The sequence below is a fragment of the Scardinius erythrophthalmus genome, assembly GCF_964197995.2.
Source record: "Scardinius erythrophthalmus genome assembly, chromosome: 8".
Taxonomy (NCBI): Eukaryota; Metazoa; Chordata; class Actinopteri; order Cypriniformes; family Leuciscidae; genus Scardinius; species Scardinius erythrophthalmus.
The window spans coordinates 287,233-302,229 of record NC_138228.1 but is presented as its reverse complement, the minus strand read 5'-3'; the positions used below and the strand labels follow the sequence as shown (position 1 = coordinate 302,229).

The window sequence follows — 14,997 nt, the reverse complement described above, 5'->3', positions numbered from 1 at the left end:
TGCTTCATCTGAGCCAGTGATTCATCTGAGCCAGTGATTCATCTGAGCCAGTGCTTCATCTGAGTCAGTGCTTCATCTGAGCCAGTGATTCATCTGAGCCAGTGATTCATCTGAGCCAGTGCTTCATCTGAGTCAGTGCTTCATCTGAGTCAGTGCTTCATCTGAGCCAGTGATTCATCTGAGCCAGTGCTTCATCTGAGCCAGTGATTCATCTGAGCCAGTGATTCATCTGAGCCAGTCAGTGCTTCATCTGAGTCAGTGCTTCATCTAAGCCAGTGCTTCATCTGAGCCAGTGCTTCATCTGAGCCAGTGCTTCATCTGAGCCAGTGATTCATCTGAGCCAGTGCTTCATCTGAGTCAGTGCTTCATCTGAACCAGTGCTTCATCTGAGTCAGTGCTTCATCTGAGCCAGTGCTTCATCTGAGCCAGTGCTTCATCTGAGCCAGTGCTTCATCTGAGTCAGTGCTTCATCTGAGCCAGTGCTTCATCTGAGTCAGTGCTTCATCTGAGCCAGTGCTTCATCTGAGCCAGTGCTTCATCTGAGTCAGTGCTTCATCTGAGTCAGTGCTTCATCTGAGCCAGTGCTTCATCTGAGCCAGTGCTTCATCTGAGCCAGTGCTTCATCTGAGTCAGTGCTTCATCTGAGCCAGTGCTTCATCTGAGCCAGTGCTTCATCTGAGCCAGTGCTTCATCTGAGCCAGTGCTTCATCTGAGTCAGTGCTTCATCTGAGTCAGTGCTTCATCTGAGTCAGTGATTCATCTGAGCCAGTGATTCATCTGAGCCAGTGCTTCATCTGAGCCAGTGCTTCATCTGAGCCAGTGCTTCATCTGAGCCAGTGCTTCATCTGAGCCAGTGCTTCATCTGAGCCAGTGATTCATCTGAGCCAGTGCTTCATCTGAGTCAGTGATTCATCTGAGTCAGTGCTTCATCTGAGCCAGTGATTCATCTGAGCCAGTTCATCTGAGCCAGTGATTCTTTGAACTGTCTTTTACAGTGAATCGGTTCAGATGAACTGTGTGTTCATGTTCATGTTCGGGTTAGCAGCTGAATTTCTCGGATCTTCTCATGTTTTTGTTGTGAAACGCACTGATGAAGAGTGTGTGTGTGTGTGTGTGTGTGTGTGCAGGTACTGTTAGTGTTTGCCAAAGACGACGCTCAGAGCGGCAGCTTCGCCTGGGCCTGTGAGCGTGCCGGGTTCAGGTGTAATGTGGCCCGAACACCAGAGGCGGCGCTGGAGAGTTTCCAGGAGAAGAACCACGACCTGATCCTCATCGATCACAGGCATGCCCGGTGTTTCGACGCTGAAGCGCTCTGTCGGTACGTTCCCGTCACTCTCAGTAACTCCTGCATGAACTGGTCATGTGGTCGTGTGGTCATGTGGGTTCTGATGTTTTTGTGTGCCCTGTGACCCCTCTGTGATGATCTTGTGTAGTGGCTGCTTTTATGAGCGGATGCTAGGGTTGGGTATCGCTTGAATTTTTACTATTTCGATTCCGCTTATCGATTCAGATTCTTATCGAATCCTAATTTCGATTCCAATAAGGTAAAAAAAAACTTGGATATCATTTACATTTAGTCTTATTGCAAGACATTTAATTGTAGCTGAAAATCAGGAACGCAAATCATCAGGCTGAAGAACACTTACACAAGCAGCGTTTGCCTGTGGGTTAAAAACACCATAGAAGAGCAACTAGCCAAGCTAATATAAACTTAGCATTATTGAAGACAATAAACACTCAGTAATTAAAAAAGAACAAATAAAAAATTAGCAATCGCAAACAAATTGGTTTAACTGAACAAAGATACGATTGAAATAAACAGTGTTTTAGGATTTTCAGGTTCAGAAACTGTAATCAAATGTAAAATAATTGCACTTTATAAATAAAATATACATTACAAATATAGTTACAAAAGTTATTCAGTAAAGAACGAGTGAATTTTCTCTGTCTTTTGTTGTTTGATTATTGTTATTATAGAGCGGAAATATTAGTGTTATTATAGAGTGGGAATATTAGTGTTATTATAGACAGGAATATTAGTGTTATTATAGAGCGGAAATATTAGTGTTATTATAGAGCGGGAATATTAGTGTTATTATAGAGTGGGAATATAAGTGTTATTATAGAGCGGGAATATTAGTGTTATAGAGCGGGAATATTAGCGTTATTATAGAGCAGGAATATTAGTGTTATAGAGCAGGAATATTAGTGTTATAGAGCAGGAATATTAGTGTTATTATAGAGGAATATTAGTGTTATTATAGAGCGGGAATATTAGTGTTATTATAGAGCGGGAATATTAGCGTTATTATAGAGCGGGAATATTAGTGTTATTATAGAGGAATATTAGTGTTATTATAGAGCGGGAATATTAGTGTTATTATAGAGCGGGAATATTAGTGTTATTATATAGTGTTATTATAGAGCGGGAATATTAGTGTTATTATAGACAGGAATATTAGCGTTATAGAGCGGGAATATTAGCGTTATTATAGAGCGGGAATATTAGCGTTATTATAGAGGAATATTAGTGTTATTATAGAGCGGGAATATTAGTGTTATTATAGAGCGGGAATATTAGCGTTATAGAGCGGGAATATTAGTGTTATTATAGAGGAATATTAGTGTTATTATAGAGCGGGAATATTAGTGTTATTATAGAGCGGGAATATTAGCGTTATTATAGAGTGGGAATATTAGCGTTATTATAGTGCGGGAATATTAGTGTTATTATAGAGCGGGAATATTAGTGTTATTATAGAGCGGGAATATTAGTGTTATTATAGAGCGGGAATATTAGCGTTATTATAGAGCGGGAATATTAGCGTTATTATAGAGCGGGAATATTAGCGTTATTATAGAGCGGGAATATTAGTGTTATTATAGAGCGGGAATATTAGCGTTATTATAGAGCGGGAATATTAGCGTTATTATAGAGCGGGAATATTAGTTAGGGGTGCACCGATCCGACTTTTTCAGTCCCGATACCGATACCGATGCCTGGGCTTTGTGTATCTGTCGATACCCGATACCGATCCGATACTATAGTTGAATTAATAATAAACTGTATACCTTCCACCTTATACCTTCCTTGAAGAGACTAAAGGCACCAGACTTTACTAACTAAACATAACTAAGACAAAATAACAGATGTATGTAATGTGTTGTGTTCTTATTTATTTAAAAAACAATTGTGCATTCAAATCGAAAATAGAATATAATCAAACTTCTTTAAATAAATGTAAAAAAAATAAAATTAAAATGTAGCGGTGGAAACAAAAAAAACTGTGTATTGGTCAAACGTGTCACACCACCATCACAAACATGACCTGAATGCTCACTTAATCAGCAATGGCAAATTTAAATGTCAGTTTTAATGATCATTATGTTTCATATTTGTAAAAATGAAAACAAAAAGAAGCAGGGTTGTGTTTTATATTTCGTGTTGTTATAAATATGCAGTAAAGATAATCAATGTACGCGTTTGCCTGAACCACATTTATGTGGCCATTAATATGTTTAAGATTTTTTTTTTAAATGAAAAGAGGCAGAGTGGTGTTTTATAACATACTTCGTTTTATTGTTGGCTAAAATATACATAAAGAGATTACCGGAGTAGCCAGAGCGAGCTGAGTGACGCGATCAAGAACGCTGCTGTTCCATTTGCAGAATAACTGGACTCGCGTCCTCTCGTCCTCGGGAGTTCGTTCTCCTGAGTCGAACTTGGCAAGTCCGAACTACCAAGGAGGACGCAAGTCCGAAGTTTGCGTACTTGGTATTGAGAAACGGCCTCTGGCTCGCTCCATGTTGCTTCTAGCATGCGACACGCGTGAAGCTGACGAATGACGTAGGTTCTGCTGCGACGACGAGAGAAAAAAAAAAAAACCTGGATCGGCCCGTGGATCTGTTATTTTTTTTCGATCCCCGATCCAGCTATTTTATCAGTATCGCGGCCGATATCCGATCCTAATATCGGATCGGTGCACCCCTAATATTAGTGTTATTATAGAGCGGGAATATTAGCGTTATAGAGCGGGAATATTAGCGTTATTATAGAGCAGGAATATTAGCGTTATTATAGAGCGGAAATATTAGTGTTATTATAGAGCGGGAATATTAGTGTTATTATAGAGCGGGAATATTAGTGTTATTATAGAGCGGGAATATTAGCGTTATTATAGAGCAGGAATATTAGTGTTATAGAGCAGGAATATTAGTGTTATAGAGCAGGAATATTAGTGTTATTATAGAGGAATATTAGTGTTATTATAGAGCGGGAATATTAGCGTTATTATAGAGCGGGAATATTAGCGTTATTATAGAGCGGGAATATTAGCGTTATTATAGAGCGGGAATATTAGTGTTATTATAGAGGAATATTAGTGTTATTATAGAGCGGGAATATTAGTGTTATTATAGAGCGGGAATATTAGCGTTATAGAGCGGGAATATTAGCGTTATTATAGAGCGGGAATATTAGCGTTATTATAGAGGAATATTAGTGTTATTATAGAGCGGGAATATTAGTGTTATTATAGAGCGGGAATATTAGCGTTATAGAGCGGGAATATTAGCGTTATTATAGAGGAATATTAGTGTTATTATAGAGCGGGAATATTAGCGTTATTATAGAGCGGGAATATTAGCGTTATTATAGAGCGGGAATATTAGTGTTATTATAGAGCGGGAATATTAGCGTTATAGAGCGGGAATATTAGTGTTATTATAGAGCGGGAATATTAGTGTTATTATAGAGCGGGAATATTAGCGTTATAGAGCGGGAATATTAGTGTTATTATAGAGCGGGAATATTAGCGTTATAGAGCGGGAATATTAGTGTTATTATAGAGCGGGAATATTAGCGTTATTATAGAGCGGGAATATTAGTGTTATTATAGAGCGGGAATATTAGTGTTATTATAGACAGAAATATTAGTGTTATTATAGAGCAGAAATATTAGTGTTATTATAGAGCGGGAATATTAGTGTTATTATAGAGCGGGAATATTAGTGTTATTATAGAGCGGGAATATTAGCGTTATTATAGAGCGGGAATATTAGTGTTATTATAGAGCGGGAATATTAGTGTTATTATAGAGCGGGAATATTAGTGTTATTATAGAGCGGGAATATTAGCGTTATTATAGAGCGGGAATATTAGCGTTATTATAGAGCGGGAATATTAGTGTTATTATAGACAGGAATATTAGTGTTATTATAGAGCGGGAATATTAGTGTTATTATAGAGCGGGAATATTAGCGTTATTATAGAGCGGGAATATTAGTGTTATTATAGAGGAATATTAGTGTTATTATAGAGCGGGAATATTAGTGTTATTATAGAGGAATATTAGTGTTATTATAGAGCGGGAATATTAGTGTTATTATAGAGCGGGAATATTAGCGTTATTATAGAGCGGGAATATTAGCGTTATTATAGAGCGGGAATATTAGTGTTATTATAGAGGAATATTAGTGTTATTATAGAGCGGGAATATTAGTGTTATTATAGAGCGGGAATATTAGCGTTATTATAGAGCGGGAATATTAGTGTTATTATAGACAGGAATATTAGTGTTATTATAGAGCGGGAATATTAGCGTTATTATAGAGCGGGAATATTAGTGTTATTATAGACAGGAATATTAGTGTTATTATAGAGCAGAAATATTAGTGTTATTATAGAGCGGGAATATTAGTGTTATTATAGAGCGGGAATATTAGTGTTATTATAGAGCGGGAATATTAGCGTTATTATAGAGCGGGAATATTAGTGTTATTATAGAGGAATATTAGTGTTATTATAGAGCGGGAATATTAGTGTTATTATAGAGCGGGAATATTAGCGTTATTATAGAGCGGGAATATTAGCGTTATTATAGAGCGGGAATATTAGTGTTATTATAGAGGAATATTAGTGTTATTATAGAGCGGGAATATTAGTGTTATAGAGCGGGAATATTAGCGTTATTATAGAGCGGGAATATTAGCGTTATTATAGAGGAATATTAGTGTTATTATAGAGCGGGAATATTAGTGTTATTATAGAGCGGGAATATTAGCGTTATTATAGAGCAGGAATATTAGTGTTATTATAGAGGAATATTAGTGTTATTATAGAGCGGGAATATTAGTGTTATTATAGAGCGGGAATATTAGCGTTATTATAGAGCGGGAATATTAGTGTTATTATAGACAGGAATATTAGCGTTATTATAGAGCGGGAATATTAGCGTTATTATAGAGCGGGAATATTAGTGTTATTATAGAGCGGGAATATTAGTGTTATTATAGAGCGGGAATATTAGTGTTATTATAGACAGGAATATTAGCGTTATTATAGAGCGGGAATATTAGCGTTATTATAGAGCGGGAATATTAGTGTTATTATAGAGCGGGAATATTAGTGTTATTATAGACAGGAATATTAGCGTTATTATAGAGCGGGAATATTAGTGTTATAGAGCGGGAATATTAGTGTTATTATAGAGCGGAATATTAGTGTTATTATAGACAGGAATATTAGTGTTATTATAGACAGGAATATTAGTGTTATTATAGAGCGGGAATATTAGTGTTATTATAGACAGGAATATTAGCGTTATTATAGACAGGAATATTAGTGTTATTATAGAGCGGGAATATTAGTGTTATTATAGACAGGAATATTAGTGTTATTATAGAGCGGGAATATTAGTGTTATTATAGACAGGAATATTAGTGTTATTATAGAGCGGGAATATTAGCGTTATTATAGAGCGGGAATATTAGTGTTATTATAGACAGGAATATTAGTGTTATTATAGAGCAGGAATATTAGTGTTATTATAGAGTGGGAATATTAGTGTTATTATAGACAGGAATATTAGTGTTATTATAGAGCGGGAATATTAGTGTTATTATAGAGCAGGAATATTAGTGTTATTATAGACAGGAATATTAGTGTTATTATAGAGCAGGAATATTAGTGTTATTATAGAGCGGGAATATTAGTGTTATTATAGAGCAGGAATATTAGTGTTATTATAGAGCAGGAATATTAGTGTTATTATAGAGTGGGAATATTAGTGTTATTATAGAGTGGGAATATTAGTGTTATTATAGAGCGGGAATATTAGTGTTATTATAGAGCGGGAATATTAGTGTTATTATAGACAGGAATATTAGTGTTTTTATAGAGCGGGAATATTAGTGTTATTATAGAGCAGGAATATTAGTGTTATTATAGACAGGAATATTAGTGTTATTATAGAGCAGGAATATTAGTGTTATTATAGAGCGGGAATATTAGTGTTATAGACAGGAATATTAGTGTTATTATAGAGCGGGAATATTAGTGTTATTATAGACAGGAATATTAGTGTTATTATAGAGCGGGAATATTAGTGTTATTATAGAGCGGGAATATTAGCGTTATTATAGAGCGGGAATATTAGTGTTATTATAGAGGAATATTAGTGTTATTATAGAGCGGGAATATTAGTGTTATTATAGAGCGGGAATATTAGCGTTATTATAGAGCGGGAATATTAGCGTTATTATAGAGCGGGAATATTAGTGTTATTATAGAGGAATATTAGTGTTATTATAGAGCGGGAATATTAGTGTTATTATAGAGCGGGAATATTAGCGTTATTATAGAGCGGGAATATTAGCGTTATTATAGAGGAATATTAGTGTTATTATAGAGCGGGAATATTAGTGTTATTATAGAGCGGGAATATTAGCGTTATTATAGAGCAGGAATATTAGTGTTATTATAGAGGAATATTAGTGTTATTATAGAGCGGGAATATTAGCGTTATTATAGAGCGGGAATATTAGCGTTATTATAGAGCGGGAATATTAGTGTTATTATAGACAGGAATATTAGCGTTATTATAGAGCGGGAATATTAGCGTTATTATAGAGCGGGAATATTAGTGTTATTATAGAGCGGGAATATTAGTGTTATTATAGAGCGGGAATATTAGTGTTATTATAGACAGGAATATTAGCGTTATTATAGAGCGGGAATATTAGCGTTATTATAGAGCGGGAATATTAGCGTTATTATAGAGCGGGAATATTAGTGTTATTATAGACAGGAATATTAGCGTTATTATAGAGCGGGAATATTAGTGTTATAGAGCGGGAATATTAGTGTTATTATAGAGCGGAATATTAGTGTTATTATAGACAGGAATATTAGTGTTATTATAGACAGGAATATTAGTGTTATTATAGAGCGGGAATATTAGTGTTATTATAGAGCAGGAATATTAGTGTTATTATAGACAGGAATATTAGTGTTATTATAGAGCGGGAATATTAGTGTTATTATAGAGCTGGAATATTAGTGTTATTATAGAGCGGGAATATTAGTGTTATTATAGACAGGAATATTAGCGTTATTATAGACAGGAATATTAGTGTTATTATAGAGCGGGAATATTAGTGTTATTATAGACAGGAATATTAGTGTTATTATAGACAGGAATATTAGTGTTATTATAGACAGGAATATTAGCGTTATTATAGAGCGGGAATATTAGCGTTATTATAGAGCGGGAATATTAGTGTTATTATAGACAGGAATATTAGTGTTATTATAGAGCAGGAATATTAGTGTTATTATAGAGTGGGAATATTAGTGTTATTATAGACAGGAATATTAGTGTTATTATAGAGCGGGAATATTAGTGTTATTATAGAGCAGGAATATTAGTGTTATTATAGAGCAGGAATATTAGTGTTATTATAGAGCAGGAATATTAGTGTTATTATAGACAGGAATATTAGTGTTATTATAGAGCAGGAATATTAGTGTTATTATAGAGTGGGAATATTAGTGTTATTATAGACAGGAATATTAGCGTTATTATAGAGCGGGAATATTAGCGTTATTATAGAGCGGGAATATTAGTGTTATTATAGACAGGAATATTAGTGTTATTATAGAGCAGGAATATTAGTGTTATTATAGAGTGGGAATATTAGTGTTATTATAGACAGGAATATTAGTGTTATTATAGAGCAGGAATATTAGTGTTATTATAGAGCGGGAATATTAGTGTTATTATAGAGCAGGAATATTAGTGTTATTATAGAGCAGGAATATTAGTGTTATTATAGACAGGAATATTAGTGTTATTATAGAGCAGGAATATTAGTGTTATTATAGAGTGGGAATATTAGTGTTATTATAGAGCGGGAATATTAGTGTTATTATAGAGCGGGAATATTAGTGTTATTATAGAGCGGGAATATTAGTGTTATTATAGACAGGAATATTAGTGTTTTTATAGAGCAGGAATATTAGTGTTATTATAGACAGGAATATTAGTGTTATTATAGAGCAGGAGTATTAGTGTTATTATAGAGCGGGAATATTAGTGTTATTATAGAGCGGGAATATTAGTGTTATTATAGAGCGGGAATATTAGTGTTATTATAGAGCGGCAATATTAGCGTTATTATAGACAGGAATATTAGTGTTATTATAGAGCGGGAATATTAGTGTTATTATAGAGCGGGAATATTAGTGTTATTATAGAGCGGGAATATTAGTGTTATTATAGAGCGGGAATATTAGTGTTATTATAGAGCGGAATATTAGTGTTATTATAGAGCGGGAATATTAGTGTTATTATAGACAGGAATATTAGTGTTATTATAGAGCAGAAATATTAGTGTTATTATAGACAGGAATATTAGTGTTATTATAGACAGGAATATTAGTGTTATTATAGACAGGAATATTAGTGTTATTATAGAGACAGCAGGAATATTAGTGTTATTATAGACAGGAATATTAGTGTTATTATAGAGCGGGAATATTAGTGTTATTATAGACAGGAATATTAGTGTTATTAGTGTTATTATAGAGCGGGAATATTAGTGTTATTATAGAGCGGAATATTAGTGTTATTATAGAGCGGGAATATTAGTGTTATTATAGACAGGAATATTAGTGTTATTATAGAGCAGAAATATTAGTGTTATTATAGACAGGAATATTAGTGTTATTATAGACAGGAATATTAGTATTATTATAGACAGGAATATTAGTGTTATTATAGAGACAGCAGGAATATTAGTGTTATTATAGAGACAGCAGGAATATTAGTGTTATTATAGAGACAGCAGGAATATTAGTGTTATTATAGACAGGAATATTAGTGTTATTATAGAGCGGGAATATTAGTGTTATTATAGACAGGAATATTAGTGTTATTAGTGTTATTATAGAGCGGGAATATTAGTGTTATTATAGACAGGAATATTAGTGTTATTATAGAGTGGGAATATTAGTGTTATTATAGGGCGGGAATATTAGCGTTATTATAGAGCGGGAATATTAGTGTTATTATAGACAGGAATATTAGTGTTATTAGTGTTATTATAGAGCGGGAATATTAGTGTTATTATAGACAGGAATATTAGTGTTATTATAGAGTGGGAATATTAGTGTTATTATAGGGCGGGAATATTAGCGTTATTATAGAGCGGGAATATTAGTGTTATTATAGACAGGAATATTAGTGTTATTATAGAGTGGGAATATTAGTGTTATTATAGAGTGGGAATATTAGTGTTATTATAGACAGGAATATTAGTGTTATTATAGAGCAGGAATATTAGTGTTATTATAGAGCAGGAATATTAGTGTTATTATAGAGACAGCAGGAATATTAGTGTTATTATAGAGACAGCAGGAATATTAGTGTTATTATAGACAGGAATATTAGTGTTATTATAGAGCGGGAATATTAGTGTTATTATAGACAGGAATATTAGTGTTATTATAGACAGGAATATTAGTGTTATTATAGAGCGGGAATATTAGTGTTATTATAGAGCGGGAATATTAGTGTTATTATAGAGCGGGAATATTAGTGTTATTATAGAGCGGGAATATTAGTGTTATTATAGAGCGGGAATATTAGTGTTATTATAGAGCGGGAATATTAGTGTTATTATAGACAGGAATATTAGTGTTATTATAGACAGGAATATTAGTGTTATTATAGAGCGGGAATATTAGTGTTATCATAGAGCGGAAATATTAGTGTTATTATAGAGCAGGAATATTAGTGTTATTATAGAGAGGAATATTAGTGTTATTATAGAGCAGGAATATTAGTGTTATTATAGAGAGGAATATTAGTGTTATTATAGAGCGGGAATATTAGTGTTATTATAGAGAGGAATATTAGTGTTATTATAGACAGGAATATTAGTGTTATTATAGACAGGAATATTAGTGTTATTATAGAGCGGGAATATTAGTGTTATTATAGAGCAGGAATATTAGTGTTATTATAGACAGGAATATTAGTGTTATTATAGAGCAGGAATATTAGTGTTATTATAGACAGGAATATTAGTGTTATTATAGAGCGGGAATATTAGTGTTATTATAGAGCAGGAATATTAGTGTTATTATAGAGCGGGAATATTAGTGTTATTATAGAGCGGAAATATTAGTGTTATTATAGAGCAGGAATATTAGTGTTATTATAGAGCAGGAATATTAGTGTTATTATAGAGCAGGAATATTAGTGTTATTATAGAGCGGGAATATTAGTGTTATTATAGACAGGAATATTAGTGTTATTATAGACAGGAATATTAGTGTTATTATAGAGCGGAAATATTAGTGTTATTATAGAGCAGGAATATTAGTGTTATTATAGAGCGGGAATATTAGTGTTATTATAGACAGGAATATTAGTGTTATTATAGAGCAGGAATATTAGTGTTATTATAGAGCAGGAATATTAGTGTTATTATAGAGCAGGAATATTAGTGTTATTATAGAGCAGGAATATTAGTGTTATTATAGACAGGAATATTAGTGTTATTATAGAGCGGGAATATTAGTGTTATTATAGAGCGGAAATATTAGTGTTATTATAGAGCAGGAATATTAGTGTTATTATAGAGCAGGAATATTAGTGTTATTATAGAGCAGGAATATTAGTGTTATTATAGACAGGAATATTAGTGTTATTATAGAGCGGGAATATTAGTGTTATTATAGAGCGGAAATATTAGTGTTATTATAGAGCAGGAATATTAGTGTTATTATAGAGCGGGAATATTAGTGTTATTATAGAGCGGAAATATTAGTGTTATTATAGAGCAGGAATATTAGTGTTATTATAGAGAGGAATATTAGTGTTATTATAGACAGGAATATTAGTGTTATTATAGAGCGGGAATATTAGTGTTATTATAGAGAGGAATATTAGTGTTATTATAGACAGGAATATTAGTGTTATTATAGAGCGGGAATATTAGTGTTATAGAGCGGGAATATTAGTGTTATTATAGAGCGGGAATATTAGTGTTATTATAGACAGGAATATTAGTGTTATTATAGAGCGGGAATATTAGTGTTATTATAACAGCGGAAATATTAGTGTTATTATAGAGGAATATTAGTGTTATTATAGAGGAATATTAGTGTTATTATAGAGGAATATTAGTGTTATTATAGAGAGGAATATTAGTGTTATTATAGACAGGAATATTAGTGTTATTATAGAGCGGGAATATTAGTGTTATTATAGAGCGGAAATATTAGTGTTATTATAGAGCAGGAATATTAGTGTTATTATAGAGAGGAATATTAGTGTTATTATAGAGCAGGAATATTAGTGTTATTATAGAGCAGGAATATTAGTGTTATTATAGAGCAGGAATATTAGTGTTATTATAGAGCAGGAATATTAGTGTTATTATAGACAGGAATATTAGTGTTATTATAGACAGGAATATTAGTGTTATTATAGAGCGGGAATATTAGTGTTATTATAGAGCGGAAATATTAGTGTTATTATAGAGCAGGAATATTAGTGTTATTATAGAGCAGGAATATTAGTGTTATTATAGACAGGAATATTAGTGTTATTATAGAGCGGGAATATTAGTGTTATTATAGAGCGGAAATATTAGTGTTATTATAGAGCAGGAATATTAGTGTTATTATAGAGAGGAATATTAGTGTTATTATAGAGCGGGAATATTAGTGTTATTATAGAGAGGAATATTAGTGTTATTATAGACAGGAATATTAGTGTTATTATAGACAGGAATATTAGTGTTATTAGTGTTATTATAGAGCGGGAATATTAGTGTTATTATAGACAGGAATATTAGTGTTATTATAGAGTGGGAATATTAGTGTTATTATAGAGTGGGAATATTAGTGTTATTATAGACAGGAATATTAGTGTTATTATAGAGAGGAATATTAGTGTTATTATAGAGCAGGAATATTAGTGTTATTATAGAGAGGAATATTAGTGTTATTATAGAGCGGGAATATTAGTGTTATTATAGAGAGGAATATTAGTGTTATTATAGACAGGAATATTAGTGTTATTATAGACAGGAATATTAGTGTTATTATAGAGCGGGAATATTAGTGTTATCATAGAGCGGAAATATTAGTGTTATTATAGAGCAGGAATATTAGTGTTATTATAGAGAGGAATATTAGTGTTATTATAGAGCAGGAATATTAGTGTTATTATAGACAGGAATATTAGTGTTATTATAGAGAGGAATATTAGTGTTATTATAGAGCGGGAATATTAGTGTTATTATAGAGAGGAATATTAGTGTTATTATAGACAGGAATATTAGTGTTATTATAGACAGGAATATTAGTGTTATTATAGACAGGAATATTAGTGTTATTATAGAGAGGAATATTAGTGTTATTATAGACAGGAATATTAGTGTTATTATCAGTGTTGTAATGTAACGGAGTACAAATACTTCGTTACTGTACTTAAGTAGAAATTTCACGTATCTGTACTTTACTTCGTTATTTAAATTTATGTCAACTTTCACTTTTACTCCACTACATTTCCTAGATAAAATGTATACTTTTACTCCGCTATATTTCCACTAAGCATCTTCGTTACTCGTTACTACAAAATAAAATCAGAAGAAATGTGTGCGACTACAATAAGGGAGGTTTGGCGAATCACTGCTCCTAGATTGCAGTACGCACGGCGCGCGCTCTATTTCAGCGTAATGCTTGTTTGTTGCCATGCCAAAGGAGGAGGAAGCACAACTGAAACCGCCATGGAAGCACGAGAACCTGCCGGAGGACCTGGAGCACGTTTAACTTACAGAGCTGCCAACTCTCACGCATTCACGGTGAGACACACGCAATTGACTTTTTCCACACGCTCTCACGCCTCACATCAATTTTCTCACGCACAGAAAAATCGCGAAGCAAAGAGGACGACTGACAGACTAGACAGAGCAGGTTACATTATGATATAAAACTTTTTTGTTTTGTTTTTAAACTCAGATTATGTCAACTTTATTACGAAATTCAAAAAATAAATACTGTTTTGGCGCTTGTAAATGTTACGTGACAGATGACAGATCCCTAGCTCAAGTGAACCGATCATCTGTACTAGCTAATAGTAAAAAAAAACATGAATACTGTTGAAAGATACAGTAGGCCTATAACTTACCGAAATGTTCCTCATACATAATATCGATCAATAAGTGTTTTTCATCAGCGTGAAGAGGTAAATAACATAGCTGGAGGACAATTATGTCACATTTACCTCAGGAAAGCCATTTAATAATAGGCTATAGCACAGTTGGCAAGACAAAAAATAGCTATAGAGAGTATTTTGCTAAATATGTGTTCTATATTACATATTTATTATATTTTTACTTATATCATTAAAGTTTTTATTATAATAAAAAAAAAACGCATTCTATTTAATTATTTTTAACCTTAAATAATAGCCTACTACAAGCTAGGGCTCTCTGTATGTTTACAGCATTAGGGGAGTTTTTTTTTTTTTTTTTTTTTTTTGAAAAATTAACGCAGATCTTGAGTAGCCTACCTAATATTTATACAAATGAGTCAATATTAAATCAAATCACAATTGAATTGAATTGAAATAATAAAAAAGCGTAGCTTACCAGAAATTATAAACATTGTAACATGTCACTAAACCTAATAAAATTCAGTTT

At 32.7% G+C, this 14,997-nt stretch overlaps 1 protein-coding gene across 2 annotated transcripts in view; it reads left to right on the top strand.

The window, feature by feature from the left end:
• pde8a (phosphodiesterase 8A) overlaps positions 1-14,997 on the top strand; it is a 114,629-nt gene that overhangs the window by 35,786 nt on the left and 63,846 nt on the right. For both annotated transcript variants that reach the window (XM_081372646.1, XM_081372645.1), the window contains exon 3: positions 1,128-1,318. In XM_081372646.1, the coding sequence (XP_081228772.1) occupies positions 1,128-1,318 (191 nt within the window). The remainder of the gene's footprint in view (positions 1-1,127; positions 1,319-14,997) is intronic.